We start from the raw sequence: 22,907 nt of genomic DNA, 5'->3' as shown, positions 1-22,907 counted from the left end.
CGGGTAGGAGAATATCCTAAAAAGAGGTGCCTAAGCTGTAGGTTATTTATAGTTGAGGATGATGACGATTATGAGAGTTTCCAGAACTCTGCGTATGCAGACGGAGGTGATAATAATTGGCAGATATTTTTGATGGGCTTCATCACAAATACCAACTATCTAGAAATATAAATTAATACATAATGATATCAAGCTACGACTATTGAGTAGAGGAAGTTTACTACACAGAGAAATATCTAGCCCTAGTCTATCTAAGAGAATTAATAAATAGGAAGTGGAAAACACCTTTCTAAGATCTCTACCGCTGGCCACAGCCAATGACAGACATTTTTATCGGTTGAAGTTTTAGCTTTTTTCAATGTTTTTCACTGTAATGCCATCTTGTGAATCCTATTGTTATTTATCGTGCACCATAACCGACTATACCAAGAGTAGCCCAATACAAACGTAATGTTAAGTACAATACGTACTGCAAAGATTTCACTTCACTATTTATGCATTTTCTCGGCTACAAATAACTTTGTAAAGCAATATTATTTCGAAAACGACGCTCTAGGATGTGTAGAACACTGGCACGCTCCCTTAAATGCAACAGATTTCTGTAAGAATGTGGTAGGTTCAAAAGGTCTCAAAAATTTTATATAGGTCACAACAGTACACTGCAAGACAAAGATGTCTCTTTATTGTTCTACTGAAATCATCGGACTCTTCTTTGCAATCTCTGCCCAAGACGGTAAGTAAAAATTCATTATTAACTGATCTATGAACTTGCATGACCGAAAGCCCCCTTTTTGTTAAGTGTTGACAAATTTATTAGGTATTACGGTATAGTGATATCTAGCAACTGCGTGATGTCACTGACATCATTAAAACAAAATAGTGCATTAGATAAAACGAATAAAATTTAACAATTTGCCTCAATTTTTTTCCTGCTTTATCTAAATAATTTTTATACCCATGTAATCGTGAATTAGATGATGTCATGGAAATTACCAAAAGATAAGGAGGGAATAATTCGTTTTGTGCAATAGTTGAGTTAAACTCTGAAGCTGTGAAAGCGGTAGTACCGCACTAGTGCAAAGCCAAAGGTCTTGAGTTCCATCATAATTTCGGCAATAATTTTGGATGTTCAATATTTCGAAAAATCATGGACGGCCCAAGGCTGATGCAAAAATATTTTTAAATGTGGAGATCAAACATATTTGGGCTATTGGAATTATATTGAATGGAAGCGTTATGTGGAAGTTCACAAAGTGTAAAGTACTATGAAACTGTATAATAATATGTTAAATAATCGAAAGTAAGAAACATTTTCGTCACAAATTAGACGATATTTTTGTTATTGTTGTTTTGCCCAAAGAAGCTAGTAATTCTGAGTATGGGTTATCAACAAAACGTTATACGTAATGTTTTTCTGAATATTTATAAAAATATCACTATTACACCTTACTCAAAATAGACCTTATTGCTATAACTAAAAAGTACATTTCACTGAAAGTACGTTCGTCAAACACTTGTTGACATTCTGCGATCTATTTAGAAACTTATGACGTTATTTTCAGCGTCATTGATGACGGAGTTTTGATAGGTACACGAATAGTGAAACAAACAATTTTATAAATAAAAATAAAAGAAAAAAGAAACAAATTAAGGTGTTCAGCCAGTTCCCAGTTTCACATTTCCGTTTAGTTAAGATTTTTCTTCAGTAAAGTAGTACTAAATTAATTCGTTGTCCCAGCAACTTATGGATGTATGAATAAGTGCATATTTCTTAAATTGTCTAAAAATTCTTGATGAAGACTGTTTAATGACTCCTCCCTCCTGTGTCTTCAGCAGAAAGACGTGTAAGACCATTACTAACTAATTTACATACCGATGTTCCAGGGCCGCGAAAGCACCTTCAGACGATCCCGCTAGCCTTGCAGTCATCAGCACTAGTCAGCTCCTCTGAGCTTTCCGACATCTCTTAGATACGCGTGCGGAACATGAATGAACATGGCCGAGCGGTGACATACTCCGCAGGCCCGGAAGGCCCAGACGATGGATCGAAACATAAGCAGACGGGAGAGTTTGCTGAAGTAGTTGAAGAGTTTGTATAAATATCGTGGCTTGCCCTCCGCCTCCGCCTACACCTGATACACCACCGACAGCTCTTAACTTAAAGTAATGCTACTAACTAACTTATAAAAGAGGTATAAAGAACTCTCACCATTCCACTTCTAGAAGTGAAATTCCAACAAGAAAAACCATTCACCGATCTTATTAAAGCAGACCTACAGGTAAGACAGTTTTGATGAACTGACTGTCCTAATACCTCTGACCTGAAGCATTACGCAATTTGATGAAAAATTAAACCCATTGATGAAATTTAATTTTGGTTGGACATACCGTAACACGTTTTCCTCATAATGATTCCTATTTAAACAACTCGGTCTCCCAACACTTACTCATTCCCTGTCCGAGCGTTACTAAGTAAAGGAGGTTTATAAAAAAATAGATTTTGATTATTTTTTTTATTTTAATTATTTAAAGTATAGTACAAAAGCATCCATCAACATGAAGACCTTGGCAACCGTATTTTTTTTGGTGAGTCTATATTTTAAACTTTTTTTCCCTCTCCTAATGCCTTCATGTTGCCTGGGAGTAATTAAATAGATAAAAAATAACGATAATAAAACCGGGACAAAATCAACTTTTATACATTTGATTATATTCTACAACTTACTGTTACCCGCGACTATGCCCGTGTATCCCGTAACCCTACTTTATGTTCAAGCTTAGTACCTACCTATACGTAACAGAAAGTCATGTAGCTTCTAAATATTTTGTATGCTTCTAGCATTGAGTCCGCCATTGTTTGTATAAGAAGTATTAAATTAATAAATAAAGTTTGTGCTTTTTACAGATGACCATACAAATTAACCTTACCACAATACATTCACTGCCGACATTGCTATTCCAAATCGAAAACTGTAAGAATACTTTTTTTAATAATTGTTTATTTTTTTAAATAAGTATGTTAATACTAATTCGTAATACTATTTTTTCTTTTTTGGTTTTGTTTAGATGACATGCCAGAAGTTTGCAAAGATGCCACATACTGCTTTGAAAAAGGCCCTCTGTATCCGAGCCAAAGACTTGAAAATTTAACAAACATTATCAATGAGTTGGTAAGTATTAACCTACTTAACCTAGTATAAGGTCTCGTTTAGACGGTGCAAAAATGATTTTTGTCATTATTTGAATAATAACAAATTGGCAAAGATGAACTGCTTTGAATTTGAGGACTTGTGACGAATTATTTAAACATAGTTGTGACGTCACGAGTGAGTGAAAGAAAAAAAATATGTAAACAATATTGATTATTGAATTATTAATAATATTATATTGATACAAAGATTCGTCCATCCATACTCTCGTGTGCAGCGTCCAGATAAGCCTTAAATAAGATTCATTTATTTATCGGATTTATTTACAAAGCACAGGGCGAAATATAGATGCTATTGTAATACTAACTAAGTAATTTATCTTCTTTACAGTATATTGATGATTCCTACGCTGATTCTGATGAGCCATCATTAGACATTGATGAACGCGTCGGTATTATGGAAGATACCGACTGTCCCTCCAACAAAACCGTAAGTATCATGATATATCTTTTATTTGTACGACTCCCGCATTAAGGAATTTATTATTTGTGTCGCGGGGGATTTGACAAACATTCAACTCACAAGCACAAAGACACCTAGACTCTCTAGTTAAGCTAGTGACACTTAGCTTAACTACTCTAAAATTTCAAATGAAGGGGCAATAAAGTTGTAGCAAAATTTCATCAGTAAATTCAGTTTTTACTAGGTTAAAACAGTAAAAAAGTTGAGTTAAGATACGACTTTCATTTCAGAACGAACCTATTTACTACATTGTCGACACAACGGATACGGTGAGGGTCGTGGTACAAGTGCCGCGAAAATTTGAGCAGATCTACACTGTTGAGTGGTGCCTGTAAGTTTTCCCTTATATTTCCTTAATATATGAACACATTTCTTCTTAGTCGATTTTAGCTTTAGCAATTGGCAAACAAAAATGTTAAACAACCTCTTTCGTTCTTACAGAAAGGAGGGTCAGATGAAACAGGACAGTTCAAACTTCTTAAATCTTACATTAAGTCATCATGATATGGAATGTGTCACCATGAGGATGAACTTTGATTTCATCGTTCTGAGTGAAAATGGACGAGGCCTGGAGAGAGTTCAAGCAAAAGATGGAATCCCAGTATGCTGTAGGTGCAGACAGATGGACAAAAAAGAAGGAAAATAAAGAAATCTTATAATAGAAAAGTTGCATAAAGTTTTGACAAGATGCTCTAGCGTTTTTGATTTAATACTCTTCTATCTTAAGCCTATTGATTTGAATTGCACCTAACTATTCTAGACGCAGGATTATGATTTAGAGATTTTCATGTCTTAATTTGTCTTAAACTTGATTCTAAAACATAGGCCATGAACATAGTAAAGACTGATATTGTGAGGTGTTTGGATAAACTTTTCCTGTTTTCGATAAAGTTTTTATTTAAAATATTTTTTTAATGATTTTTCGTGTAAATTATGTAATTTATCAGGGTTTCTATCAAAAACAGGAAAACGCCATTGCCTTTGTAATAGTGTTTTAAAAGTTTTTATCTAATAAAATAAAATTGCAATGTTTTACATCTAATATTTCAAAAGTAATAAATGGTTTTACAGAACCAAGTACCTGGTTTTATTTTAATTTAATTGTGAAAAAGACTTCTCACTGTAAATTTTCACTTGTTAATTTGACCAGACTTCGTTATATTGCATTTTTTTGTTCCCTTTTTCATGGCAATAATGTTATACATTGATGATAATGATTATCAATGTATAACATATCAAAAAGCCTATCCTGTCTCAAAATAACAAATTTAATCATTAACTTCAGACGCCTGCTAGTTAAACCAATGCAAAATAGAATAAATACGTGTAAACTATGTGCAAAAGTTGACACATTGTCTTTAGAGTGTATGTACTATTTAGTTCATTATTTTTTAACTACGACGAAGGTTGTTGATTAAATAAAGTTAATGTCATCAATTTAATGATATTAAACTGGATATTACTAAATTCTATTGAATGATCGTTTTTGTACGAATGTTTACTAAGCTACTAAGAATTTCTCGTATTTTTTCTTCTCTTGTGACGTCTTCTACTACACTTTCTTAAATAAATTTAAATTTAACTCTGTAGTTCCAGTTATGCCAACGGATAGTAGGTAGGAACATAGCATAATTATAAACTTGAAATAAGCGATCATGTTTGTAATTGGATTTTTCATTTTTGTTAATTTTAAATTGTGCGTAACCGTGTTTGCTCTTATTACACAATAATTTCATTGTAGAGCAAAACAGTATTATTTTTGTTCTGAAATAGCCAAGGGCCGGACTCTGAACTGCATTGTTAATGTGAGGAGTAGAAGTGTTTTCCCCATCGCTTTTAAGCAACGTGCGGAATTATCACACACGCTGTCCTTGCCTCTGCATGCTCGGAGAGAAATTCTTCCAAATGCGAAGAATGTGGGGTATTCCGCCACTTGCTTGTGTATAGGATATTTTTTTGGTAGGTCTGTTTCCTGTGCTCTTTTAAAGCGCCAGTCCATGATGACGCTCCAAGATTCCTCGCTTAAAGTTTGATAGCTTGAAAATAGGACAACATCTAGTTTTTTTAGTCCCTACAACTACTTTGTATGGCAAAACAACATTTGCTGGGACAGCTAGTATCTCATAATTATGATTAATAAAATATCGGCCATCCATTCCATGATTTAAATATTTTTCTTTGAATTCTGTGACTATTATGTATCGTCATTTGATAGGTGATTCCCCGATGGGTGCATGCACTGTGTTGTTCCATTCATTGTTAATTTGTGGTCGTCAAACTAAATTGCTATTATAACTGTCTTAGTAATTCGCACACCCATTCCGTTGTGAAATTCAGTGTTTGGTTGGTGGTGATTATTATTTTAGTAGCTCAATCGTCAATTGGAACTAATTACAGTGTATTTTTTGCTGATAAATGACGTTACAAGCCCCTGGTTTATTAGTCATAATATTTGTACGTTGCATTCGTTCGACTATATGTTTACAAAATTACAGGTTGCGTAAAACTTCGTAGTTTTTTCCAAGAATAAATTATTTTTAACAGATAATTAAAGCGACCTCAAGAAAATCGGCATATGAAAGCAAAACTATAATACGAACGCCTAATAAAATTAGCATATCAACTATGTACTGGATAAAGTCAGTGCCGAGAAAAAATATTGTTTTTATTTGGATATCGGTGAAACTCCTAGAAAGCCTTATTCGAAAACCAGCTGTTTAGGATAAACCAGAGGAAAAGGGGTCTAAGATAGCTAAGAGCGAAAACTTGACCTCATTAATTTTGTGTTTTTTTGGATATCAGAACTTTGCATAAATAACGCAAACTATAAAGTATACGTATTAAACCGCAAAATAATTGTGCTAACCACAGAAATCTAAATAACATTAGATTTCTATGGTGCTAACGTATGACGCGTTATGATATTTAATTGGTTTATCACGTGGTTAATATTTAACAGTAATTTTAATACCTATTTTAAGTCTTCACTGAATGAATCACGAAGCAAGTAGAACGTCATAAATTCGATCACCCACGGCAGAAAAAATATAAGCTGACAGCACAGAATAAGTAAAAAAGTATGCGGGTGATGTTTATTTTTATAATTTTCTGTTATAACGGCAATGAAAAGTAATAAATCAATACCAAAAAAAATTTGCAACCACCATTCCTGAAATACAGCCTGGTGACAGACGGACAGATAGCGGCGCCTCAATAAGTTACACTTTGGGTACGGAAGTTACCGGAGTTACATCACATAAGCTCCCTTCTTTGGGCAAAATTCTCCTCGTTCATATTGTTCTTTACCAAAAAAAGTTTTTCCAAAATCAGTTCAGTAGTTTCTGAGATTACCCCTTCATCTCATCTCAGCCTATCGCCGTCCACTGCTGAACGTAGGCCTCCCCCAAAGAGCGCCAACCATCCCGGTCCTGGGCAGCCCGCATCCATCCGCTGCCAGCCACCTTCTTCAAATCAGATTACCCCTTACAAAACATAAATTTACAGACTCTCTAAATAAGAATAGATAACAGTATAAGTTTCTCCTCAGGTTATTCCTTGTCATGTAACCAACGTCAGCAGGTCGAAGATTGCAGCGCGTGCGTCTGCGGTCATTGTGTGGACAAGATAATTATAAAATACCTACTTTATTCATTCATGAATGTGAATCTGGATTCTGGGTTTACCCACATCGTAACATGCTAAGAACGAGAGTTTTCAAGATACTATGTAAAAAATGATAATCAGTAGGTATATAATAAAAAGCCTGTCTGATCCATTAGGGGGTTGTAGTGTGGCGTAAATCCATTGGTAAGCGTTACATGATTAGGCATGTACAGATTACATATGGCAACACTAAAATTAATAAATTATAAAGATCTAAGAAATATTTTACGTTATGTCTGTGATAAAAATAAATGTATTTTGATGTTATATGAGGAGCTAGATTTTTTTCAGTATTTTTCATCACTTAATACAATCGGACAGGGTTTTTAAAAGATATTGTAGAGTGTAGTTTTATAACTGATGCATTCTAGCCTAATTGATTTGTAAAATCTGCGAGAAGTTTAAAATGTACTACAAGTACAAGTACAAGTTATTTATATTTGCTTGTAACCAAGAAAAATATACATACGAGTACATTGAAATTAGTGAGAAAATCAAACACTAAAAGTTTATTTTTAAAAGTATCAGTTTATAAGTAATACAGTGATTCAATTTCTCAGAATTTATATTTTAACTTTAGGCTCCATTAAACGTCAACTTTAAATTTGCATATTTTGACTAATTCTAAAATTACGCATTAATTACAGTATTATAAACACGTATCGATCAAAAAGTTTACCTTAAAAGGCGAACACCACAAAACAAGTTTAACTAACCAAAACATAATATGAATCAAAATCGACTTACGAATTTTCAAATTTCTACGCCACAGTTTTGCGAGTGATCATACTGTTTATACGTAGTAAGTAACACCCTATATAGCCGTACACACAATATACCTTTAGTGCCGTCAACGAGACACGACGGATCGCACGTGTCTCAAAGCCGTGATCAGTGTTCATGAAAAATGTTCGTGAGAATTTGTTTCGTTTTCGTAAGTACTGTCTTCCATATTTTAATATGATGTGTTTTTGTTTTTCGTGGTTTTCTTCGTATTTATGATATGGAATAATATTTGGAATTGCGTTCTTGGCTCGGGTAATTGGTTTGACTTAGTATTCAAGTTCTAGGTTACTGTACGGTAGACTATCTAGATTTATATCTGCTAACTGTAATAAGATACAGCTAAATCCAAACTAGGCTATTACCTCAAGGTATTTAATTTAAAAAAAGGTTTATACAAGAAAATGATTTTTCAAATCTCAATTTAATAAATGAAAGTGATTTAAAATAATTAAAATTAAGTGTTGAAATTGTTTACTTATTTATTATAGGTTAATGTAGAGATTATACATACCTTTAGGCCTTTTTTGAATTTGAATCATTTGTTATGAATCATAATTATGCATAAAAATTAAATATATTTACGTTTTCATGATAAATTTCAATATTAAAACACACCTTTATATTAACAACAATAAAGAGGAGCATGCATTTATTCATAACAAAGATAAAATGAAACTATTTAAATACACTTGGGAATCAGCAAAATTAGCAAGCGAATTCTGACCCTAAAATGACCCACTGACCGAAACATGTACCTATTGTTACCGGTATAACTTACATTTATATTTGGATTATTTTGGGTTTATTATGATATGACTTTTGCGTTTAATTTTAATCTTATTTAATGTTTGATTAAAATTAGGTTAAAGAGAGGAATAAATATGTCTGTTTGTCATATTTTCTATACAAAAGCTGTCCAAACGTCAAACTTATTCGTTAAATAAAAGTTATCTGACGATTGAAAAATCGGCCCTTAATCTAACAAACCTTGTTTAGGTTTAATCTTATTGAAATAGATTAAAAAATAATTAAATTACGTCGATTCTAAATACCTTAATGCTGGCTTAGGCTCAATAAGACAATATTTATCTTGTCATTCATTTATGAACTTACTATATGTACAATGTTAAAAAAAAGTGATGAAATCGCAGAAAAGTAGAGTTCCTGAAAAATGTTGCGTTTTTCTGTTAATTGTGTGTAATTACGAAATGATAGTAGGTCAACTAGCTTTTGCTCGTGGCTTCGGCTAAATGGTGGTCACTTAAAGCTGCAAAACATGACCTTTCATTAACATGTCGTAAAAGCATTGTTATCCCGAATCAAAGGCCACCTTCATACCAGATTTCATCGATCATCGATATCAGTCCAAATTAAGTGTAAAGATGTAACAAACGTACACACACAAATAATAACACTTACATATTTTTGTACATGTATTATGAGTGTGATGTAAGGAACAGTTTTTTTTAATCCGTACAATGTAGAGAATCTTCGTTCTCACACAAATAACACTACTATTAAATGACAAGAAATTTATTCTAGGAAAATTCTTCTCAAATAGTCGTGTTACAAGACACGGTTAGATTTAAGGAAAACAGCAGATCTTATACTACCAAAATGTTACATCTAGAATACTAATGTACCTACTGTTTAATAAGATTGTGCGAAGGGGTCTCCCCGAGTAATAGTCGTGTTAGTGAATTTTTATTACTTTTAAGGGTTCTATGGAGCAAATCTCTTAAGTTCAGTTTGAAGCTGGGTGTCTGAATAACTGTCTCGTTAGTAAAGAAGTAGGTACCAAATATTTACTCTGAAAATCAGGTATTTTCTTTGTACGAAATTGTTTACAGTGAATTAGTTTCGGGAGCTGCTGTAACTTTTGGCAAACTCATTATTATGTTTAGAGTAGCTGTCGCTCGTGACTTGGCCTGGATGTCGGCTATTGCTGCAAAAACATTTACTCCATTTAACGCACTCATTCATTGCAATCAGTCCAGCTATTTGAGCGTAAAGAGGTAACGTATATACATTACATACGCACATACACATACAAAAACGCTTACATACTTTCGCATTGAATGTGACCATATTGGTTAAGGCAATTTAATGTATTCAAGAATCCGATAGACCTTGTTGATAATCGAATGTTGACATGACCCTTTCACACGCTAATTAACACGTGCTAATACAAAGAAGAATAAATAAACAATCTGATGTCATCCAAGTGTATCCATAATCGACTTAATTTTCAAGGCATAAAACAATGTATCAGTTTGCGTCTTAATGCCTTTTTTCACTTTAATAATCATCTTTGACGCTACATTCGTGAATTGCACTGCATGTAGACACAGTTATATAAAACTTGGCGCTACATTGGCGATATTAATTTGACACACGGTTAGGGTTGGTAGCCATTGATAATATGAGTCAAAATAGATTTCAATAATTCACAAATTGGAAGGTTTTTTTCATACGAAATAAATTATATAGAAGTTACTCAAATTGTGAAAGCTCTGTACTAAAGCTCACACATGGAATAAGTCACCGACGAATTGCAGGCATTACGTTTAATCGCGACATCACGTCACTTCGCGCGCTGGCAACTAGGTAAAGCATCTTATAAGATTTTAAACAGTTTTATAAATATTAAAATTTTAATTAATGTCTTGGACATTAATACTGAGTGTTAAATTAATGTCACCATTGTAACGCCAGGCTGTATTATTATTCTTTTTAGTCCTGAATTGTCCCATTGCTAGGCAAAGGCCTCCACTCTTCTTCCAAATGAGAAAGGGTAGAACGAATCCAGTTCAATGGCATCCCTCAGTTTCGATGATTTGTCAGTTTTGTTCAAGCGAAGTAAGATGCTTGCAGTTGTTACAGATAGATGGTGGTCTAAACAACGTAGGTCGGCGTCTCTACCATAATTACAAATTTTTTCGCTTCAGAGATGGAAGATCCTGAACGGTTTTTATAACTGTGCTATCATCAGCCCTAACGGTTTCTTGCACCTGGTAACGGTACACTACTTGACCTTAATCTAGGAACTGTATTATTACCCCATGTAGAGTTCTCGTCAGCTCTCTAATAACACAACCTATTTAATACACCGGTTTAGTTATTAATATCTCAGTGCTTAAACCGGGTTTTCTCTTCTTAGCTGAGTCTGTACTTTCTTAACTAGATCTACTTAAATTCTTGTTTAGTTATTAGCAACATTTAATCTTAACCAACGTACTTGACAAGACATTAATTTTACAGTTTGTTCATGATGGACTTTTTTATCGTAAGGACTCACAGCTTAGTCAGAGCTTAAGTAGCTTTTATAGCTAACACACCTTTAAAATAACAAGTGTTTAAGTTTGTTATACGCATAAATTAATTCTAAATGTCTTTGGACTTGGAAGTTTTCATGATTTAGACATGTTGCGTTTGTTACTTGTGTTGCAACGTTGCTTTTAATAACAACATGTGTAAATACTTTTTTTGATTAAACTTCTCTTACATTGACATAATAATATGATAATGACATAAATATTCCTCTTACATATAAATTTTCTTTTAATATGTAGAGTTGCTCCCTCCCACGTGACGGAATTATTAAATTAGACGAAAATATTTACTATCTATGACTGCTTCAATAATGTTATCCGGTTGAATACTAGAGATGTAATTAATCTTATCATGATGACATAATGCGATGACCCGAGATTAATCCTCTTTGCATGTTTACGCTGGTCGTGACAAAACGTTTATAAAAAGTTTATATCTATGATGATACATTATAATAATTTAATTACACAAAAATAATTTATAACTCTGTAATTTAACACAATTTGATGACCACTCCTAACAAAGTCTGTTATAACATTTAGCAATGAAAAGGAACTGTTATTTAGAGACGAAAATGAGTCAGACAACTAACCTACGTATTTAAGGTTTATAGACTTTTAGATGCAAAGACACAACATTACTTTGATCGCTTCAGCAGACACAAAACAAAAGCCAAATCATCCAAGCATACACAACTCATATTATTACACATTCTAAGTAATTTTACAGGAAACTTTATCACTAACACAAACTCTCTTTTATCTGCACCGGCACGCAATTTATCATAATTATCTGAGTGACACATCAACATAAAATACAAATGTTTTTTTTTTATATTTTATTCTAAGAATACTAGTGCGCTGTCTTTAAGCCAAACGTACGATAAAAAGAGTTGGCAAAATAAGGCTGTTTTCAAACTAGCGTTTTTTTTGCGCGTCGTTTCAGTATACGCGCTTACAAGTCCGCTACATTACGTGCTTCAAAAAACCGGACTGGCGTAAACGCGCATATTTTTATAACGCGCACATGTTTGCTTGAACCAGCGGAGGTATCGTGTCAGAAGCCCATCAACGCCCGTGCGAGTTGAGCGTGTGCTAAAAGACGTGCCCGCGTACACGCGCTTCCAAAATCGAGCTCATACGCGCGTTTGAAACGCTAGTCTGAAACCGCCTTTAAGAAGTATAAGCCGATGGCTTGACAAGTAATATTAATGTAGTTGTTCAAAAGAGACGCCTCTCTATACCGTGTAACCATCGACGTTTAAATGAGAAGGAAAATAAATATTCAGATTTATACTATAAGTCAAACCAGCAAAAAAATATTGTTTAATTTACTACCGAGAATCGAAATCAATCAACCGTATCAAGTCTGCGTAATAATAGATAATTGTTTAATTTTCGTCTCAAGAGGATACCTACTTGTGGTTAAACAATACACACAAAAGAAACTATTAGTTATAGATACATGTATCTAGTACAAATAAAGGCGAATGAATCGAAATAAGACCTAAATGTTGTATTGCAAATTCTACCAGAAAACATTGCCCATTTGAAAACTGATTACGATTTTCAATACTAATTCATATTACAAGGTTTTACTTTTAATTCAAAGGTTCTACAGATACCAATTATAATTAAAAATAATCAAATCTATGAAGAGTCCTTTGTACTAGGTGCAAACTTCCACGGGACAGGAGCGTAATATAAATTACAGCATAGACTTTGTTATGCTATACTTACTAATAAATACGATTTAAGACAATCAGAATCAAAATCATTCGTTATTTGTAAAACCAAAGGCAAACATGGAATACAGATTTTGAGTAAATTTACACAGCTTTATATTTTTCTGTGGCAAGAAATACAAATAGGGGAAGAATTTACATGAAACTTCTTAAAACGAAAGACGCCTATGCCCAAGGCACTAATTCCGCTACTAACAATTGCCATAGGGGGACATTTATAGGCTGGTATTAAGGATATTAAGAAGATTCAGGAATAAGATGGATGCGAAGGCCAGTCAATGACATAAACAAATGGACGCCAATACCCTGCAGTAAATCAATCAAGGCTGACTGATTTTTATAATGATAAGAAATATAATACTCTTTCACAGCACTTTAAGTAGCGTCAGCGTCCAAAGAGTGAAACTTGGGGCTAGTCTCGTTTACAAAGCGTGCAAATGACAATCCACCAGCGAAATATTGCTACCGATAGTACGAAAAACCTGTTCAGTAGTTTATATGTCAACATGAGTCATTTTTAAATATTAGCATAATTACTACAAATATTTAGACGTTACGTCATTTTCTGTTACAGTGTGCGCTAAGCGGTCTAAAGCTGGTATGTGGAGCTCCTCAAAAAGGTAGTTATAATATTATAAAAACGTTTTAATTACTAACATATTTGTTGTGCGAGAAATGATCTATGTTTTCCTTCTTTTATTTCTTTTAAACAGCGTTAAAACATTTGCTGTTATTTGATACTAGCTGTTGCCCGCGTCTTCGTCCCCGTGGGTAGAAGATATAAGTTATGATTTATACCTGCCCTGTATTTTTCACATTTTCTATTGTATCTTCATGAATGGATCTGAATGATGAATGGTCTATTCACCACAAAAAGAATTTTTCAATTTGGACCAGTAGTTCCTGAGATTAGCGCGTTCAAACAAACAAACAAACTCTTCAGCTTTATATATTAGTATAGATTCAGGCACATATTTAATACATACTTCAAATTAATTAAATATTTCCATCAAATATACATAAAAAATATTGTTACGTTACTATCAAAAACAATTAATTCGGACGCTATATCAATGTGACCCTGATAACTTATAATTTAATTAGATGTTATAATGTTTTCCAAACAATTAAATTGATATATAAATAGAACTAATAATTATACAAAAAAACCAACTTCTACTAATTATTTTTATATGGACTGTACATAATTAACGTAATTGGTAGCAGTTATCATTAGGATAGGTACTCCCATTTATAATGTAGTTAACGAACATTGAAGTGTGTATTAGCGCCATTATATCATAAACTGTACTCGCGACTTCATATATTATGCATGGATAAGAGACAGGACCGAATTGAGACACACATATGTATGTTAGCAGAAAAAATGTCTATGTCACTTAATTCCATTGTATTGCAACACACAACCTCATTTGTACAAATCCACAAGATTACCAGCCCTTTTCGCCAATTGTTATTGTGACAATCATTAACTACGATGGAATACGCCTGGTGGGGACGGCCGGCTTGCGGGTAGAAACAAACGTAAAAGACGCTTCGACAAAAGACCATTTGATCATTTCAGATGCAGACTCAGCCATTGTTTTCCCTGGACCAGTACAGGATGTAAGCTCCAGATACGGAAATGATTCAAATGTACCCGATAAGTGCAAAAACCTTAACTTCTGTAACATCAAACCTAAGGACTATCCACAAGAAACATTTAATAAAATGTTCAAAGGAAAAATTAAGGTAAATAGGACTTTACGACGCAAAAATTTAAGCTTATAATTATAAAAGTGTATAGTGCTAATGTATGTAAATTTCTGAAGATTTCATGGATTACTTATTTGAGTCGATTTCCGATAAGAGCTACTAAACATAGAGGATGATAGTATTTTCTCAATATTTTTAAGTGTCGTGATGGCTTTGCGCTTAGCCTGGATTTGTATTCATGATGCCGTTTGATCCTGGTGAAAATCAGGCAAAGCATAAATATCACTTTTTCAAAGTTCAAAAATCAAAATCAAAATCAAAATTCGTTTATTCAAATTAGGCTACTAAGTAACACTTTTTGAAGGTCAGGTTACATTGGACAGCACCCAGTTTCGCCCACCCATCACCGCTTCCTAAGTGCTTTTGCTGTGAGAGTAGGAACGGTGCAATATAGTTATATGTACTATTTAGGTTTTTAATCTATGACACCACTGACAAGGTAAAGGATAAACTTGTAAGGAAACCTGGAATCCAAATCTTGGAATATGAAATTGCCAACCCGCAGTAAGCTAATGTGGTGATCAATGCATAAAACCTACCCTATGCGGAAAAAAGCCTGTGCCCAAGTGGGACGTATTTTATTATATAATATTAGTTTAATCTCTTTTGTACATTAAATTATTAATTCTGTGTTTTAGGAGCCAATATTCCAGCCGACGTTTGTTATGACGGATGATCGCCAAGGGGACTACGAAGACATGGACGATTGCGAATCAACAATCTCTGTGAGTACTTAAACCTCAAAAAACCTAAATAAGATTATTTCTTGACTTCTTGTCTCCTTTTTTCCAAAATAGCGAATTATTTAAATGGTTAGATACAGACTACCATCAGGCTTTCATGCTGACATTAAAATATCAAAGTCTATTATACAATACGATACAACGGGGTCCCTTGCATTGATAAAAAAAGTTTCCTTGGCCTTTAGCAACTGTAATCGGCGAAACTATGGCACAGAACATTATACCAACCCGTTTTTAAAATATGTTGCTTGACATTAAGAAATAATTACACCTAAAATCAAAAGTTCAAATAACACTCCTGAGAAAGTAACTAGTTCTTCGATGTGAATTCTTTTCAGAAAATTAGCTCCCTTTCAATTCGTTCGATAAAAAAACATTTGTGGATTTATGAATAATTTACGCCTATTCTGACTACCTCCAGGAGGCTATATACAACAAAATTATAACCGAGTGGTAAAGATCATCACTCCAAAATCGCGCGCGACGTGCCGAGTTCAATCCTCGTGTGCAAGGCAATCGGCGTGTGCATGTGTATGTGACTTGAATGTTAATAGAAGCTTCCGCGACACAATTTCTTCAACAAATAAAATGAACAATTAAGCTGCAAGGATCTATCGTAAAAAACTTACTTAAATATCGAATTTCTTTACAACTGTGATTTAATTTGTGAACTTGCGCATTTATTCAAATGACGATTCACTTGATTACGTTGCATAATGAACACAGACAAGCGGAACCCGCAGTGCTACACAAGGTTACCGTTTTATTTTCCTCTACAGTTGTTAAGTAATCTCTGGTAGGTAGGCCATCTACTTATAGACTCGTTAGTTAATACTTAGGACATTATAGCTCAACAGAAATTGTGTGAATATTCGCAACAGATGGTTGCGTTTCCACAAAAAAAAAACAACGTAACTTGCAAACTTACAGAGTAGGAGATTTCAATGCATAATATGCATATTTCTTCAAAATATTTTTTTTTCTATTCTTTAATACTGTAAACTACATAGATTAATCGAATTTAAGATGGGGCTGACGATAAAATGCATCGGCTAATATCAAAGCGAGTACTCACCCGACTAATCCTTATTAAGTATTACTTTGAAAATTACAGACGGACCTAAAAAAAATATTTCCAACATAACTATTGGTTGAAACAACATACAATATAAAAAAAGAAGTATTTTTGCCTTGAACTGTGCTAATGGCCTATCTTGAACGTTTTTATGAATAAGTTCAAAATATTTATAGAAGAAATACTTTGCAATAATACTAAGATTTCTATGTAAATGTTGATATTGCATTTTTGTACATGGCTATTGTCATAGGGGAAGTGAGAGGGTCAAATACAGAGCTCATAGCTTGTCTCGCTCGCACTCCGTCAATAGTGAGGCTCTGAGACCTCATGGTAGGCGAGTAGGTACTTGTAGATATAAAATTAACTTAAGATATATTATGTTTTTACACGAGTACTTACTAGTGTGAAGTAGGTCCTACTCACTTCACGTTATTTTTTTGTTTTGGCCTTACTATAGGGACTTGAATCATGAATAATTTTTGGACCCAATTGTTACACCAAAATAAAGTGTCGTGGGGACTTAGCGGTTCTATGCATCCCTTTTGCATGCACGAGATGCTTGTTCTATCCCAATGAAGGCAAAGTAAAAATGGGACTTTTTCAAAGTTATATGTACTTTCCTGATTTATCTAAGACACCACTGACATACGAAGAAGGAAAACATCATTAGGAAATTTGCAAAGAGCAAGCGCAGTGATCAATGCTTACTTTTTTTCCTAGACAGGAAGAGGCGTATATGGGCTGGTATTATAACTATGCTATCCTATAAGTTGGTTATATCGTCGTGCATCTTTATAATTTTTGAATGGGATAAAACTGTACCTACATTATGATTTTTTGATTTACTTAGCCAATTTCATACCTGAAGAAAAACCACCCATCGAAGTGGGCACGTGTCAGCTGGTTCTTTTATATAGTGTATAATGTCTTAAGAGCCTTTTTATTAATTAAATGTTTTATATTTCAGTTCGAGAGACTCTACCAAGTGAAAGCTGGTGACGGCAAATGGCATACGGTCGTGCAAGCCCCGGATGAGAACTACTTGCAGATGGTGCGCATAGAGACTTGTGTGTAAGTAACATGATCTCACATAGTTTTTATTGATAACTAGCTTTAATCGCGACTTCGTGCGGCTGGAATTTAACGAAAAATACTTCAGTTTCCTAAAATAAAAATACTGTAAATTACTCAGTCCGTAAAGTGTAAAACATGTAAAGTCTTTTCGACTGCAGAGTGCAATTTTGAAATATATATCAGCCTAATCTTTTTGGAAAACGCGTTAAATGTGGGCAATGGACCTACTCTCTTACCGGCCACGTTGGATAACCGTTCCGTCGGACTAAAAGAGAAAAGAAGCAGAGAGAGGGTCTGTGCAAATTTAAAACTGGATATCAAATAGCAAAAGGTTCACATAAGACAAATAATGTTCTGTGGATTATGTTCTTCCATAACGGAGATGATGTGGCCTCCTTCGGTTTCATTATCTGAACTTGAATATCGTCTAAAAGTAAAGTGTTAAAGACAAACTTATTTCGGTGTGATTACGTTATTTAAATCAGATAATCCTGCAGCCAACTTGAGGCTTCACCATCAGATCCCGGATATCATCCACGAGTAAAGTGCTCCATCCTAAGAAGCACCACGGTCTAATAACAAACTCGTTACGGAGAATGTCTGTCAAGGCATTCTGGAGATACAAGGGACCTTTGGACTCCTCACAAACAAACAAAGATTTCCCTAAACCCATATACAGTGTCTGTTCCGTAGGTAACAAGCGTATGAAATAAATCACCATAAGATCACAAAAGAAAAACTCAGTCTTATTATGTTTTTCAGGAATTCAGGAGCTTCGTGCTTTAAAGACCACAGTGGTCCATTCTCATATGAAACACATTGCATACAGAAGAATAACGCGTGGGAGATGCTTGTCCATAGTCCAGAAACTGGACCCCAGACGATTAAGGTGGAACTGCCCGTATGCTGTTCCTGTCATTTTAGACACAAAGATTACAAAAAATAATCTCTGAAATAAGCGAACTTATTAAAGATTACGAGTGACCTGTTCATATTTATGCAAGATTACTGGCAAAGAAGAATAGCAGCGTTAGATACCTCTTATTATCTGTATTCCCAGTTAGGTTATTATATAAATAAACTGTTACCTAATAACTTCATTGTTACTAGTCAAATTATTTTATGATTAAAGTTATTTAACAAAATGTGATGTTATTTATTTGCTGGCTATTTTACGTTCTAATGTGCTTATCTTTGCTTTTGCCCTTGTGAAAAGAAGATTGCGCACATAAGTAGGTCCTCGCATAGCGTGTCTCCCTTCCATAGAGGCGTTACCCTGTTTTGTGTGTTCTTAGTTAGCACTAAACTCCTGTTAGTGGTAGTATTTGACTGACATGTAATTTGGATCTATCCTAAAAATCACTACTTGATAACTGACGAATATTGAGTCGTGACAACTTAACTATTTGCAAGAACCTTTCAGAACTTTTTTATGAAAGGAATTCTCTAATGAACAATATAAGTCGTATTATCGCTTTTTAGTTTTCTAACGCTTATCTATCGGGATCACCTGAATAGTTTTGGACCTAACCGGAGTCCAATAGTCCAGTCCGGAGTCAAGATATTTTAATATTGCTCGGTTAAGCTTCCGCAACAATCTAATATATAAAATTCCCGTGTCACGATGTTAGTTACCGTACTCCTCCGAAACGGCTTTACCGATTTTACCAAATTTTATATGCGTTTTCAGTAAGTCTGAGAATCAGCCACTATCTATTTTTTCATAACCCTAAGTAATAAGGGTTTTCCACCCTTATTATTTTATCTCCACTGTGATGATCGACTGTTAGGCGGTACGTAGTTCGCGTGGGACAGCTAGTATTAGTATAACATTAAGACGTTGTGATAGACCCTCAGATGCGGCGGAATACTGCGAGTTGGATTGGTTGCAAAGTTATAGGCACTGCAAACATAAAGAAAGATAATCTCTTTTTTAAATTATTAATAAAAAAATCTGTTGTTCCTGTTACAGGTCACCGGGAAGTTCCTGCTTTAAAGAATTTGAAAATGGTCATGAAATAATATGCCATCAGCAGTATAACAAGTGGGAATTCATGGTTAAAGATGATACATCCGAATCTAAAACTAAGAGGCTCATTGTCGACCTACCTGTTTGCTGCTCCTGTCGTTATAAAGCTGCTGTATAGACTCAAAGGAAATTTAGGACTGTTATTATACATATTTATTGCTAGAAACTTCATAAGTCAACTAAATATAATATGTTTAAATAGCTGAATATCTTTTCATTGGCGTCTCCTGGGTTTAAAATGTTTTGTATAGTCCCCTGAATTGCATTACGACAATTGTAAATAAACGATGATGATGAAAACGACGACGTGTAAATACGGTATGAAGAATCATACATGAAAAGAGGAAACATCTTTTGACATTTAAGTTTTATACTTCAGTATAAAGGTTATTATAATTATTTATATTAGAAAGTAATTGAATACTTTCATTGTTACTAGTGAAGTTAATATGAAATTCATTTAAAACCAACTACCGTTACTATTTACTTACTTTCTACTGTACTTGTGTTGCTTGCCATTGAAGCAGTGAGATGGCCCATAATAAACTACAATTGTAGGAGCCTACAGCCATATCTGACTGTTATCTCCTTGGAGACTTTGAAGCGTTATAGGAGGGCCGGATTTAGGCAACAAAGGAATGGAGGCCCCTATACCCCAAATTATTTTCCAAATAAAATGAATAATTTCGTCGGTAAAAATGGCTGTGGGTAAAAAATAATAATATCAAAGGAAAAGATGTTTACTAGGTTTACTAGGGGCTTTCTCTCACCGGTTGCCCTCCCCTGAATCCGGCCCTGCGTTAAAGGCCACTTATATTACATGTTCTATTCGAGCCATTTCTACTACACTACAATATATGAAGTTGGAACCGGATTTGCAAATGAACCTAGTAGCCCGAAAGATTGGCAGTTTAAACGTATAAAAAAAAATCACTTCTACTCCCACATTTCAAGGTTTTGTACCCAACAGCTAGAAAAGCTTTGATTTTCCAAGACCGGTTGGCTGGTTGTGTTGGTATATGTTGGTATTTTTAATCGTTGAATATATGATGTGGTCGATTTAAAAAAAAATGAATATAATGTCTAGGGAGAAGTTGTTATACCTGGTGAACGCTTTATGTTCACATAACAACAACGAAGGTTGGCTTAATACAAAACCTATTTCTATAGATTGAATTTTGGCCTATAGGTACAAAATAAAACACTTTCCTGAAATTTTAATTTATTAATGTATAGAGGTTACCCCGAATGAGATAGCGAAGTAATATGGATGGATACTACAAAAAAATACTAAAGAAGCAATAGACGTAAAAAAAACGTAAAAACGTAGGGTGGCCCTTTCCCTGCAGTGGGACAGTAACGTTTAAAAAAATATATACAAAACAACAAAAGTAAAATATTACATAAAAAAGCAGTGCAGACTACTTTATGTAGTGGCCGGTTATAAGTTCGTGCCATCAAATATGATAGCGGCATTAAGTCCGCCTTATGTACCACAATTGTACGTAAAAGTTTAAATAAATGAATAAATAGTAACTTTTCACATCGACACAACATTAAAAAAGTACTGTATTGTAAATATTTGAAAATAGAATAACATATAACGGTTAACTGAATCGCTTTGGTCAGAATAGTTTTGGACTCAAAATTATCCGAACCTATTTATAATCAAAGCCAAGACTATGTATCGATTTTTCAAAAAAATTGTTCAATTTTACAGGGAAACGGGAGCATCCTGTTTTAAGGAGTTCGAAGGTCCGCTCGAATACCAAACGACATGCAAACAGAAGTTAAACGCGTGGGAGTTCCTTGTGCATAACGGAAAATCTGGAACCATAACCATCAAGGTGGAACTGCCAGTGTGTTGTGCCTGTCACTACAAACACAAACCGTGGTGATATAGCTCCGTCTTAAATATACAAACTACATGAATGTTTGAGTAATATATAAGTTAATTGAAAAGTATTTTTAACGACTCCCCAATTAATGATTTTAATCGTCGTGTCACGGGGTTTTTGCAAACAATTGAGTGACATGCACATAGTTTATCTGACTCGGAACAAGCAGTTTTGGATCAGACAAATACTTGGGAACAAATACAGGGAACTGAACCCGCGAATCTGCAACCTGACACAGACCTTTACTACTCTGCTATCCTTGCAGTCAAAGTAAAAAATATTTAGCAATTACCTTGTATACTGTGGGTTATGCTTGAACAAGCTTCTTACTAAGCCTTATTACTTTATAACTAAGTATTAAAATAATATTTAAATGTAGCTATGTGTATCTTAGAGGGCCTACCTCATCTCTTGAAGTAATGCCATTGCAATTGTGGAAGAATCCTCCTTTTTTATTAATATTATTACTTTAAAGGTTTACGGTAGGTTGTCCTTGGTTTATTAGAAGCTACTTTATTTTTACCCCTATACCTATGGGATTAGATTAAAATGAACAAGAACACTACTTTCGATAAATAATTTTAAGTCTTATTTACGTAAGTATGTTTCGAACTGTTTCGTTGTTAAATATACTAGTCAAATTCAAATTAATATTATACATTAAAATTTATTTTAAAACTTATGATATTCTTTTTTTATCGATTCTTTGCGTTCCTTTTGTGCATGTGTTATCAACTTTTCAGGTCATTTCTACAATCAGGTCAAAGACGCTAGATTTACCGAAACGAAATGTCATTACCATACATTTAAGCGTTATTTGAGTGAAAATGAATAAAAATTTCAGAACACATCAGGTAATTTGAGCGATTGTGAAAATGGCACCTTGAGAATTGAAAAAATACCTGCTTTAATCAGATTCGTACATAAAGTGACATATAAAGTATTTATTCAGGATTTACATCGTAAATAAATGATTTTATTAAAAGCCTCATGATTATAATAATAATTATCCAAAAGGGGATCCCTTTTTAGTTATACAAAGATTTCTAGAATGTGAAGTATTATATGAAAATAACTAATAGAATATATTAGGGCGAGTCTGCCCCTAAAAA

At 34.0% G+C, this 22,907-nt stretch overlaps 2 protein-coding genes and 1 long non-coding RNA gene across 5 annotated transcripts; all 3 read left to right on the top strand.

The window, feature by feature from the left end:
• Positions 1 to 2,539: 2,539 nt before the first annotated feature.
• LOC113500483 lies at positions 2,540 to 3,321 on the top strand. Its single transcript, XR_003401208.1, has 3 exons — positions 2,540 to 2,586; positions 2,906 to 2,972; positions 3,067 to 3,321. It is a non-coding gene; the product is annotated as an uncharacterized LOC113500483 (long non-coding RNA).
• Positions 3,322 to 3,377: 56 nt separating this feature from the next.
• On the top strand, positions 3,378 to 4,362 carry LOC113500715. The gene is made up of 3 exons (XM_026881598.1): positions 3,378 to 3,638; positions 3,902 to 4,002; positions 4,113 to 4,362. The coding sequence occupies exons 1-3, from the start codon at positions 3,606 to 3,608 to the stop codon at positions 4,315 to 4,317; spliced, it is 339 nt and encodes a 112-aa protein (XP_026737399.1). The 5' UTR covers positions 3,378 to 3,605; the 3' UTR covers positions 4,318 to 4,362.
• A 3,758-nt stretch (positions 4,363 to 8,120) lies between these two features.
• Positions 8,121 to 21,904, top strand: LOC113500487. Of its 3 annotated transcripts, none has more exons than XM_026881307.1 (6): positions 8,121 to 8,268; positions 13,772 to 13,817; positions 14,783 to 14,949; positions 15,612 to 15,698; positions 17,762 to 17,865; positions 21,618 to 21,904. In XM_026881307.1, the coding sequence occupies exons 1-6, from the start codon at positions 8,242 to 8,244 to the stop codon at positions 21,793 to 21,795; spliced, it is 609 nt and encodes a 202-aa protein (XP_026737108.1). In that variant the 5' UTR covers positions 8,121 to 8,241; the 3' UTR covers positions 21,796 to 21,904. The 3 variants fall into 3 exon arrangements, with proteins under 3 accessions (XP_026737108.1, XP_026737107.1, XP_026737109.1); XM_026881306.1 differs by lacking the exon at positions 21,618 to 21,904 and adding an exon at positions 18,631 to 19,416 and having other exon boundaries at positions 8,146 to 8,268; XM_026881308.1 differs by lacking the exon at positions 21,618 to 21,904 and adding an exon at positions 19,841 to 20,099 and having other exon boundaries at positions 8,147 to 8,268.
• The last annotated feature ends 1,003 nt before the right edge of the window (positions 21,905 to 22,907 follow it).

Source organism: Trichoplusia ni, chromosome 14 (genome assembly GCF_003590095.1).
Source record: "Trichoplusia ni isolate ovarian cell line Hi5 chromosome 14, tn1, whole genome shotgun sequence".
Taxonomy (NCBI): Eukaryota; Metazoa; Arthropoda; class Insecta; order Lepidoptera; family Noctuidae; genus Trichoplusia; species Trichoplusia ni.
This window is presented reverse-complemented; position numbering and strand designations above follow the sequence as displayed.